The sequence below is a fragment of the Anopheles bellator genome, chromosome 1, assembly GCF_943735745.2.
Source record: "Anopheles bellator chromosome 1, idAnoBellAS_SP24_06.2, whole genome shotgun sequence".
In the NCBI taxonomy this organism is placed as follows: domain Eukaryota; kingdom Metazoa; phylum Arthropoda; class Insecta; order Diptera; family Culicidae; genus Anopheles; species Anopheles bellator.
The window spans coordinates 39,230,253-39,242,610 of NC_071285.1; the positions used below are offsets into that span (position 1 = coordinate 39,230,253).

At 49.4% G+C, this 12,358-nt stretch overlaps 1 protein-coding gene across 1 annotated transcript; it reads left to right on the plus strand.

Moving 5' to 3' along the window:
• The first annotated feature begins 725 nt into the window (after window positions 1-725).
• Window positions 726-12,352, plus strand: LOC131206604 (peptidyl-alpha-hydroxyglycine alpha-amidating lyase 2). Its single transcript, XM_058199220.1, has 4 exons — window positions 726-975; window positions 1,245-1,570; window positions 8,607-8,776; window positions 8,856-12,352. Exons 2-4 carry the CDS (start codon window positions 1,328-1,330, stop codon window positions 9,652-9,654), a joined length of 1,212 nt encoding a protein of 403 aa, XP_058055203.1. The 5' UTR covers window positions 726-975; window positions 1,245-1,327; the 3' UTR covers window positions 9,655-12,352.
• Window positions 12,353-12,358: the final 6 nt, after the last annotated feature.

The window sequence follows — 12,358 nt, forward strand, 5'->3', positions numbered from 1 at the left end:
TTTGTTGATTCACATTGCACCAACAATTGAATACAAGCGATCAGTATTTCATAAAGCACCCTTTTTGTTACTGAAATGTTTGTAAAGCTTTTAAATTACGAATGAAAAGCTTTTCGTTGAACGTTTGCTGAACACTCCGGGAGCTTCCGAGTGGTTTGAAGGGAATAAGCTCCATTTCGACTGTCTTTAGTCAACAAAATAGAATCTTAGAACCTATGAACAGTCTTATGATCATAATAAGCCTTATGATTCGGGGTTATTTATTGCGATAATTTGGTTCAACCAAAAATACTATTATTATTTGGTTTGTAATGAAATGAAACTGAAATAGGTGCATCTCGATCCACCCTGTAGTGGACCGTAAATATTTCCGAAAGCTCGCCGAAAGTGGTTTCGAACTATGCTCGTTGCAGACGGCACACACACCTGCACACCGGCCAATTCACTAACACAACCCTACCGAAGCCGACTGTATAAAACACACGTTGGGGAGTAAAATAAAACCCAATGTTTTGCTTTTCCTCAACATAACGCTCCGGGTCGTGGTGTACGTGTTATTAGACTTCTTCACAAACGCTTCTGGCCGCTGTCACACACAGCTCACGAACGCTGTTATCTAAACACGGGCGGACTGCGCGTGTAGAGGAGAAAAGTTTCCTTCGGCTCACCGTCCGTCGGCAGACGTTGGAAGGGCTTCGAAGGATATACATCACCTTAAGCTGGACGGGTGACGGGTGTTGTCTGGCAAAGGCGTGAAGAATTTCTGTGTGTTTCGCTGGAGCACCAGCGCTCCGCGGAAGTGAAGCGAACCGTGCAAGGAAGTGAGCAAACAGTACAAAGAACTGAACCACCGAAAAAAGCCATGGCACGGCGCGGCCTAGTGCCGGATATTGACTGATTCCGTCGACTTCAGTCCACGGCCCGTGGCTTCCGTTTCGTGTCCATCCTATCCGCGCCGAGACTCGGACCGGACCCGTAAGTAACTGTCTATTGGTGTTGCTAACGCATTGGCATTCCGAGGACTTCGAGGACTTGTGTGCGTGGCTAGTGTAACGGAGAACGGGAACGAACGTACCGGACCGTAATCCAACATATGGAGCATACGAGTTAACCCTTGTGTTCGTATGTTCACACCCCAGAAGGAATGCGCCCGGAGGAGAGTTTATCCCTTTGTGTTGGAAATTATTTTTAACTTTTCCTTCAAACTGTTTCTTTTCCGTTCCCTGGGTGTCCCTGGACTCCAGCATCCAGCGGGGGGAATACACACGGTGCCCCTGCTATCTTCCTGCTCGGTACCCCGTAGCGGCATCCTCCAGCAGCCAGCCTAATGGCGGGGCCGACTCCGAAGGTCCTGCGGATGAGAGGGACCCTGTGCGCGGTACCACCGTTACTGCTGCTGATGGTGGTGGTCCTCGCTGGCGTCAACTCGTACACGGTGCCGCGCGACACCGACATCCTGCTGGCGGACGGGTTTTTCAAGCGCATGAGGGACCTGTTCGCCGAACGAGCCTACGAGGACACGCTCAGCTCGGGCGGTGCGGCCGGTGGGCAAGAGATGGCCGACGAGGCGGTAAGTACTTTGTACGCTCTAAAATTGGAATCTCCTCCGCCCTGGGTTCTATTGTTCTTCGTGAACTCGGTGCGATGAATGGGGATGCGGTTATGCCCCAAAACAATGATCATCGATCGGTGTCGAGTGCTATCGGCTCCTACTCATCGGCGTCCACGGTGTATTATGCTGCCAGTAAACAAAGCATAATGGCTGATGAGATGCCACGGAATCCGGAATGGCCTGGAGTCTCTGGGGGGTTTCTGGAGCTCCATTTATGTATCGATTTGCATTCTAAATAAGCACTCTCTAAGCCGTCATAAATATAGATTAATTTCCGATTCGACTAACTTCCCGAAGGTGTGGTACGTCTCAAGCACTGGCCTCGGTCGCTCGGTTCGTTTGATTCCAGAGCGCACCGCGGCGCATTAGAATTCCGCTCGCCTGGTTCAGGGCTCAGGATTCTTCAATTACCCCGTGCCTTCTGCCCCATTTTATCCCCAACAATTTATGTTCCCCAATAGAGCCTGGCCCCGTCCAGGGGTCGGTACCGTAATCAGAGCATCCATCTTGGGCCTGCATAATTCATGCTCGCCGCGGAAGTCTATGGACGGCCCTGCATGGCCGGAACAGCGACTCCCGGCATGGAGGTCTCTCGGAGTGCGTCTCTCTTCTGGCACACAGTGACATAATTGATGTTGCACTTTCGCATACTTAGCCGTGGGTCGCGGGACCACCAGCCGATGAGCTGCAAATTAGATTTTGGGCCACACCATCAGCCACCGATGTTAACCGATTGGCTAATTGGATACGGTGTTGGCGTGTGCTGTGCCCGTCATTAATGACATTCGAGGCCGCTTGTTGCGTTCTGCACAATATTTTGAAATCCTTTATTATCGGTCGCTTCCACTTCACTCCATTGGGAATTGCATGCACAACTCGGGTCCCAGTGAATTCAATTGAATTCAAGACAGGTCTCAATTCAATTGAATCCAACTCAACTCCAAACACAGAACATGGATTCCGGTCCGGAAAACGAATCCCAACCCGTAGGCGGCAGCGATAGCAGTCTACTGTAGGAATCGAAGCTCACATCAAAAGGACATCCATCCTGACGACCGCATCGGACCGGGCCGGTTATGCGGTATTTCTCGCAAATGCAAATTCCGCTTCCGTGCCTCCGGTCCCATTTCTTTGCTTGTTTTCCGACTTCTCAAGCTCGCAGGGTCCTGATACTGGTCCGCAGACCTCGCTGCTGGCCCGTCTGCCACCAATCGCCGACCCGGCTGGACAAAGAATCTAGGCCATGAATTGAAAGTTAACGGATTTCTTAGGCAGAGGTTAGTTGTGGGTACGCCGGGGAGCCCCGCAGTGGCCAGCAGTTTTCTTTGAAGGGACCGAGATTTGGGGGCTTCGTTTGTGGTTGTGAAGTCCTTCCCCCAGAGACCGAGACAGAGACGATGGGTGGCCATCGTGGACCACTAAAGGCCCTGGGTCACTGTGTCACACTCTCCAGAGCGAGTAATGGAGTTTGCTGTCACTGGACGACATGCAGGGGGTCCTGAATAAAATAGAGCCTCCACATTTGATGGCCCGTGCGATGGAGCAAGTTTTTGTTTGCCTCGGCTCGGGTGGTCCAAAGTTTCTCGGTAGGTCTTTGGGTGCTTTTTGGGGCACAGACTTAGAAGCAAACGAAGCACACCACTATTAAGGCTTACGACCACAAGCAGCCTCTTCGTTCTCGAAACTTAGATGAACCGTGACACGAGCTTTGACACCAGTGACCCCCCGCCACGGGCGAGAAGATCGATCGGAGGCGAGCCGAGATTTGCTTCGCAACCGGCGTACGGTGAGCACCTCAAAAAAGCGACCTAACCTCGGGGCGGACGGAGATTCATCGGGCTTCTATGAATATTCTTGGCGGGCTTCGTGCGAAACTTTGACAAAAGCGGTCCTTTGGCCAGATAGGAAGACACCGAGAGCTTGCTCGGGGTGCTCGGGCTGAGTCTCGGAGAATCGTTTCGGGAAAGTTTCTTCATTACCAACTTCTAAGTGATGTGTGACCGATCTATGTTCGCGGTTGGCCCGGAACCAAGGAGACACTCGGGGACCAGCGCAACGGAAAGGGGTTAGGGACTGGGCTTAGGGACCACCTGCGCTTTAATCCATCATTTCATAATCCTGTCAAATAATCAAATACATATTTTGGGTGCGTCGGCCAACTAGGAACCTCAAAGTCAAAATCAAACCACACCGCCCTCGGGCGGCCCCGGATGTGATTAATGGTCGCACTACGAACACATACACCGATGCCGAGCCATGATTTATGGCGCGAAGCCATATTGCCAATAACACGCTGTTAATAGTCAGAAAGTGTCAGCCGAAAACCGAATTACCAAATTGTGCGGCTAGATGGCGCTGGCTGCGCACATGCCCGGCGTCCACCCATCACGCCCCGGGGCTGGGTTTATGATTTCAACTCCCGGCACACAGCCCCCGGGAGAGGGCAACCCGGAACGTGCTTAAGTGGTTATTACGCGGACCGGGTAAATTTGAGTGCGCGGTTGCACTACCGCGTCCTGGCCCGGGGCTAGGACCTCGCGGCTTCCATGATTGAAAGATAATTTTTGCCAAGCGCCAAGGCTGCGTTCGGCCATCGAGACTAATTGCCGCAAGGCGCACGAGCCTGCCGAAACCGACGTGCATATGCGTGCGAAATTATGTTGGGCGCAAAACGTGCGTAATGGGGCTCCCTGTGACGCTGCCGGATTTGGGCGCTGTTTTTTGGGAGCTCATAAGCACGGAGCATAAAATGCCCGTGCCCGAGATGGTCACGCCTCGGAGGAGATGGACGTCGACACTCAACCATTTTGTACGCGCCCTTGTGACTCATTATCCCTTCACCAACCGGTGCCGCAAACGGAGTTGAGAGCTAGGTTGTCCATTAAATTCGGAGCCTCGATAACAGTGGGTGCTACTTCGAGGTCAATTTTTTTGTTATATTAGTACACTCTTCATATGAACGTATGCGAAGTTTCATTTCAATCGATTTCTTAATTTTTTTTACAAGCCATTTAGTATCGACATGTCACAGTATTTTTTACAATTGAAAAAATCAAGGATCTTAATGACTTATCACAACATAAATTTTTATGTTTGAAAGTTGAAAAGCAAAGGAGATACGTAAACGTAAACGTCAAAAACGTAAAAAACAGACACAACACCTGAAATCGTAGAAAAAATATAGGATATTGTATTGGAAAATCGTCAAATAACTGAAAGAGAGTTAGTATGAGGTCTAGGATTCTCATTGAGCAGTATAACCAATATTTTAACTGAAGTGTTGGGTTTCAGGAAGCTGTTGCGTGCCGCATTTGCTAAAAAGGGAACAAAAACGCATTCGAATGCAACATTCTCGGCAACACGTTGAGCTTTTTCTAAAGTATAAAGTAGATTTTGTGCACTGAATTATCACTATGGGTCTACCACTATGATCCTGAATCAAAACAAGTGGCTACGGAGTGGCGTGATCTTGAAGCCCTGAAATCGCCAAAAAGCATTAGTTAGCATCAGTTTTTGGGATGGGAATGAAATTTTGTTAGCGAAATACTTGCAAACTGGTAAAACAAAAAAATTTGGATTATTTTTGTAACTCTTTGGACCAACTAAAACAGAAAATTCGTAAAAAAACCCGGTTTAAAGAAGAAAAACATCCTCCTTCATCAGGACAAGGGCATTTGAAAATGGCAAAAATCCATGAATTAAAGTTCGAACTGTTGAAGTATCCACCGTATTCACCAGATTTGGCCCCTAGCGACTTTCATCTGTTTTCAGACACAAACTAAATTGTGCTTGGAAAGCGTTTTTCATCAAATGATGACGTCATAATAGCTGTAGAAGCCTTTTTTGAAGCCTTTCCAGTTTCTCGCTTCAGGGATGGATTTTGGAACAAGTGTAGGAAGCCCATACTGAATATTAAAGTGTATTTCATACCATAAAATGTGTTTTTCTTATCGAGCCTCCGAGTTTAATGAACAACCTAGTAGTTTGAAGCAGTAACTTCGGTTTACTGTTCAATGTGTCGCACTAAAATCGTACTTCCCGGAATGGACCCCCAGTACCGAGGACCCAGTTCCGGTCGATAAAAGGTGGTCAAAAACAGGACCAAAAGGCCACCAAGCCAAAGCCAAACCCGTTTACGTTCCGCAAACACTTTGCTTAATGGTTCGAGAAAAGGGCATTAAAGCTGGAGTGCCACATGAGATGTGATAAAGTGCTCCGTCGGCCATTTCGGTTAAAAGCGACCAGTGGCGCGATAAACAACACGCGCAACCCATGGGCAGCAATGAAATGAATGAATAATTGCCCTCCGGAACCGGGAACCTCCCGGTCTGGTTGCAGATGCCCACATTAATCTGGCGCGCGAACTCCAAAATTTGGTACCGGTTGGTACTTTTGTGGGGCCATTATTCATTTTTTTTTCGGGGGAACCAGGCAGACGGCCACGACGGTCTCCCGGAACAACGCCAGCCCTGAACATGCGAAACATGGAAATAAAACCACGATGGCCCCGGAATCCGATGGAACCCGGAATCGGTGGCCTCCCCATGAATCCTTAGCCATTCGGTCGGTGACGGTCACATTGGCCCGATTGTGGACATAAGCCTCGCTCCGAACACAAAAGGCACGTGGCTCCGTCCGTTGTTGTTGTGGTCCTGTAGCCAACGTGTGTCGGAAAGTGCGGGCTCATCCCCTGAGTTTCTGAGAATTAATAACGAAAGTACGACGTAACAATCGGGATTGCGAGAGATTCCGCCGAAGCTCGCGGCCCGCGCTGAGCTTCGCGCCTCCGGAAGAATGTGCTGTTCGCGTGTGCGTGCTTTGTGCCACTCAAAAGATCCTTCATCGTCGTATTATGGATTAGGCATCGAGTGCGTCAGTCGCACGTCGCACGCATTCCCTATTCCCCCCGGGGCTACCAAAGGCTCCTGTGCGCGCGCGGTACATTCTTGGAAGGATGCGGCCACCGCGAAACGGCGGTGGATTTTTGTAGTGTACCTGACAAAAATAGCTACCGAAAATCCTGTCAACAAATGCCAGAAATGGTTTCCCCCAGCACCACAGCAGTCCGGGCCTCTGCCGAGGTTCGTTTTCTAATGGCACATTTTTCGATCTCCCGGCGTCGTTAGTCCTCAGAAGAGTCCCGCCACACACGGGGGTAGTTGATTTGGACTTGGTTTCTGGAAAACTAGCGACGCAGTGACCCGCGAAGAAGAGATGACCCTTATGTCGGAAAGTGGCCCGCTACTTACTCGTCCTTCACGGTGCTTCACGGTCAGCAAACTTTCCGCAAACCTTGTTGGGAAATATATTGCGTTGCCCGGGGCCATTTGCCAGCACCAAGGGGGCAGCTTTTCGGTTTGCGATTTTCAAAACACGTAAGACCCAAGCCGGTGCCGTTGTGCCAAGTTGCGTCACGCAGAGCGCAACCGGTTTTGCGGGTTTGGACGCGAAACGCCGGCCAATCGATAATTGGCGCGTTATCACAAATTACGCAGTGCAACCGTTGGCGAAGAGTCTCCGGACGACGGACTGGCTCCGGAGCACGTGGACCACGCAAAAATATTTTATGCTACCGCCCTCGCCCCACTTATTCCCATGGGGTCCACGGGACAGAGGAGCGCCAATTAGGGAGATGCACTCAGGGTAATTTCGTTTGTGCTCAAAAATCAAATGATCGGAAATCAAATGAAGTTGTCAACAGTGACACCGACACCGGCTTTTGGTTCGATTTTTTCAATTATCCTCAACAATATGCTTCTTAATATCGAATATCTTACTCTGTTTTGGCCTTCGCAACGTTGTTTCGGGGGAGATAACATTGATGTTTTCAGTTCAAACAAAGGGACTGACCCTGACGAGGTGTGCCTTTGCGAAGGGGACTTGGGATGTTATGTTTCCCAAGCGCAAACCCCCGACCAGCAGAGTTGATTGAATTGAAAACGTCAGATGCTCATTCTATCTGATTATGGCGCCGCTTGGTTACTGATTACCCAAAGTACACAGCCAATTTTCCAAAGCGGAAACTTCACAGCACGTTTTTTCATCGGGTTCGTACAAAGCAGATGCAATGGCTACGAGGATCAAGGTTGTAGCTTAGACTAGCAGACCCCCGACGGACGTGATTTATAAAAAGTGTCTTTAAGAATGAACACAGAATGCCATGAAGGGTAAATACCAGGCTGTTCAGTAAGTTTTTTAAAACGGAAAAAATCAAGTATCGTGCAGTGATTGAATGTTTAGTTTTGGAAGGTTTAAAAGCAAAGGAAATATATAAATGTACGTTGAAAGTGTAAAAGGACTCTTCGCCTTCAATTAATACAGTAAAAAGATGGGCTGCTGAATTTCAAAGTCGTCTTGAAGCCTTGAAGACTATCAACGTCAAGGACGTCCAAAAACGTAACGAAATCTGAAATCGTAGATGAAATACAGAACACCCGATTGGAAAATCTTCCAATTATTGAAAGAGATTTAGTAGAAGCCCTAGGCATCTCATTGGGGAGTGGAAGGAATATTTTGACTGAAGTATTGGGTTTCAAGAAGCTGTGTTCGCCAATCATGGAACAAAAATACATTCGAATGCAATTTTCTCAGCAACATTTAGAGCTTTCTCGAAATGATAACGTGGATTTTGTTCGACGACTCATCACTATGGATGAGACTTGGCTCTAATACTATGATCCTGAATCAAAACACGAGGCCAAAGAGTGGCTTGAAACTGGTTCTTCGGCTCCGAAACGAGTTGTTGATGAAGAAACGAGTTCGGCTCCGATGAAGTTGTTGGCATAAGTTTTTTGGTTGGCATCAGAGAAAAGAATTTGTTTGTGGATTACTTGAAACATCGACATATAGTTGGCCTTCAACCGTGTGAAATTAAACGACAAATCAAATCACGAAACTTCACGGTACGGAAATGTCTTCTGCTACGAATTTTCTTTAAAGCATATTCGCAGCCCAATGCGGGAACAGGTCACTAATTAATATCGTTTCCTTGCAGGGTCCACCGGTTCCGGTCGATATGTCGCACCTGGATAGTCCCCCGAAACCGAAGCTGGTAGAGGGCTGGCCGAAGGTGAAGCACACATTCGGTCAGGTCACGGCCGTCGCCATCGACCTGCAGGGGAATCCGGTCATCTTCCACCGTGCGAGTCGCACGTGGACCGCGGAGTAAGTAACGCACCGGCCAGTCGTGTGGACCGTGTCCCGTTCGGCTCTCCTAATCCCCTGCTGCTCTTGACACTTACAGGAGCTTCAACGAGAGCAACCACTACCAGCAGATCGCGACCGGTCCGATCCCGGAAAGCACGATCGCGACACTGTCGGCCGCGGACGGTTCGGTGGTGGACGAGCGGGCGGCCGGGATCTTCTACATGCCCCACGGGCTCACGATCGACCGGAACGGCAACATGTGGCTCACGGATGTGGCACTGCACCAGGTGTTCAAGTTCATGCCGGGCCGGGACTATCCGAGCATCACGCTTGGCCGTCGCTTCGAGCCCGGCTCGTCCAAGAGCCACCTGTGCAAACCGACCGCGGTCGCCATCGCCAGCACCGGCGAGATCTTCGTGGCGGACGGGTACTGCAACAGCCGGCTCCTGAAGTACAATGCGGCCGGCCGGCTGATCCGCACGATTCCGCAGCCGCCCGAGTTCCTGTCGCTACAGACCCCGCACGGGTTGGCGCTGCTCGAGCACCTGGACATGGTTTGCGTGGCCGATCGGGAGAACATGCGCGTGGTGTGTCCGCGGGCCGGGCTCCAATCGTCGTACGGTGAGGGTACGCAGGCGGCCACCATCCAGGAGCCGGATCTGGGCCGCGTGTTCGACGTGGCCGCCTACGGCGATCTGGTGTACGCGGTGAACGGCCCAACCTCACCGATGATCCCGGTCCGCGGTTTCACCATTGACCCGCGCTCGGAAACCATCATCGATCACTGGGGCAAGTTCGAGAACCCGCACTCGATCACGTTCTGCCCGAACGGGTCGGCCATGTACGTGACCGAGATTGGCCCGAACCGGGTGTGGAAGTTCACGCTCAGCATGTAAGGCGTCCCGGCGAAAGATCGTCTCCCGGCCCCCCGACGGACCGGTCCCTTCCGGTGGTGTTAGCACGCGCGTTGCGGACGATGCCCGAACGCCGACGTCTGCGTCGCGACGTCGCCGTGACCACAAGTTAGCCCTCGAAACACAGCAACCAGAACAGCAACCAACCAGACGCCAAGGAAGGCGCCCGCGACAAACGAGACCAGCGGCCAGATCGAACACCATCGGGCGGATCGGTGCAGAGCGCGGCAAAGCGATTGAAAGCACCGGGAAAGGACCGGTCCGTCAGGGCCACATAGGGCCCATCAACAAGTCATCAGGACGCACGGAGTGCGCACAGACAGCTTTCCGCAGGACAGATCGGGACGGTTCCCAACGCTTGCTATCTCCAGCCGGCAAGGGTTGGTTTCCGGCCTGCCACTGATCCATGCGCAACATTCATCCCCAAAACCGTTGGTTCTTCACTTGGACGAACACTGACGGAGCAGCACGGAGAAAAGACCGAACTAATATATCAACACGTAGACAGCAAAGAATTAGCCACCACCCTAAGCGTAGACACCTAGTGAGCCGTACATAACAGTTTATGTAGCGTAAAAAACGTATGCGCATAATATCGTCAATTTTTCGCTACATTTTGAGGCAATTCTTCAACGCCAATGGTAAACTACTTGCACCGACGGCAACTGACGGCAGCAATGGCTGAATGAAAAACACTTAGAATCGTCAACTATCATGAACCAATCTATAGATCAAATAGTGATTTATACATCGGCACACCGCACACATGCAATTTTCTGAGTACAGGCTTTTATATTTGTACGAGCGTCGTGACGATGATTGATAAGCACATGTTGGCCGCATTTTGCGGAACGGTGAAGCGATGCACTAGCAAAAGCAAAAGCACCGACACTAGTGGCACACGCGTCCGGGATCCTTTGAAGAGCCTTGCCGCGCTACGAGCGGTGGCCATGGACGAGGGCGAGGAAGTAGCAACAATAATAATATTAATCATATGAACGGTATTGTTAAGATAACCTGACCCCCCACTTCAGACCAGTACGCATCCTTAAAGCCACATTTGGAGACAGTCCCCGAAAATTGGGTGAGATTCCCCACAGAAATGAAACTATTTCAAGGAAAACCCAACAATAAAGCGTGCACGTGTGCATAGAGCAAATATTTTTTATCTTTATATAATAGAAACATGTAACTCACACCAAGCATATTACCGCGAAGAGAAGATGAAACGAATAGCAACGTTGATGATACTAATCTATCAGTAGCCGCAATCAGTTAAGCTAATCAGTTAGGGCCAGTTTCTCGTGGTGGTGAAAAACACACGAGAGGGAACACTTTCTTATACCGTAGATTGTTGCGGCTAAGGTCGCGTGTAGTAGAGAGTTGCGCAAAACAGTAGAGAGCCAACCGCACACACCACCAGCAAAAAGGCGCTATGGATTCCAGAGATATGCCGTTAATATTAATATCGACACATAACCAGCAAATCGCGCAATGAGTAGTACACCTTTCTACGGGCAACATATTTTTATACGAAGGTAGAATAATTGCAAACATTTTCGAAAGGAAAACGTTTACGGAAGTGGCAGAAAAAGTGAAATAATCAAACACACACACAGTCAGACACAAACGGAACCGAGGCGGACAATCGACGAGGATTGTACCGGGCGCACGCTAACATCACGTGCGAGGAATTGAGGTAGATCATTTTACAAAGTTTTGTACATCAGCCCAGGGCCGCTGGTAGCGGCGAGGGCGCCATCTTTTCGCACTGTGTATTCGTACCGAGTTCCTACACTCTCGTTTTGAGTACTGTGCATTGAGTTTTCCTGGGTTTTCACCAAACATTATACACAAGCAACCGTTTTCCAAACACTTTATATCTTCCCAATTGTAGCGCCAATTTCGGTAGGCAGAATATATAGATATATTTAACCATCCCCCACTGGAGCATACCAAACATTTGGGAACAAAAGTACTAACAACAGAGATAGTGAAACAGAAACAAAAGTTATGGTTTCCCCTTGCGTGCGGACGCATCTAAAGGCGCGACGTGGCAAGTGTTTTAGTGAATTTATGAGCAAGAGAAACAAATTAATCCACTTATTAGCGATTGAATTGAATATATCTACCGTAACGTCTATGTCATCACTACCATCCCCAATTATTGCATGTAACACTATAAAATATACGTACTATACGTGCTGCGATAAAGGAGATAAACCATATTACGCATATTATCCGTACCGTATAGCAAACACAAACATATACAAACAAATATATATATATGAACACATGGCAACAATAACCTTCGAATTGTTGGGGAATTTTGATAGCTGAACCGACACCAATACTGCTTGCGGCGTTCGAAGGTCTTTACACTAGGGTTCCGTTTTCACACTTTCTGGCTCGTTGATAGAACGACCTACTAGATGAAAATGCTACAGAAATAAATACTTGTTTTCACCATTCGCCACCACAGCCGGTCGAAACGCTTCCATACCAAGCGCTCCACGAAGCGAGCCGCAACAATGGACGCTGGAACGTCCTGGTGGCGGGGAGGTGAAAGGACGATAAAGAAGAGTGTCCTACTCCGGCATTTGAAAAAAAGACAAGCGACAAACAAGCACACACCAGAATTTCCTAGCTTCTTTACCACACAAACACCTTACCTTTATACAGATGC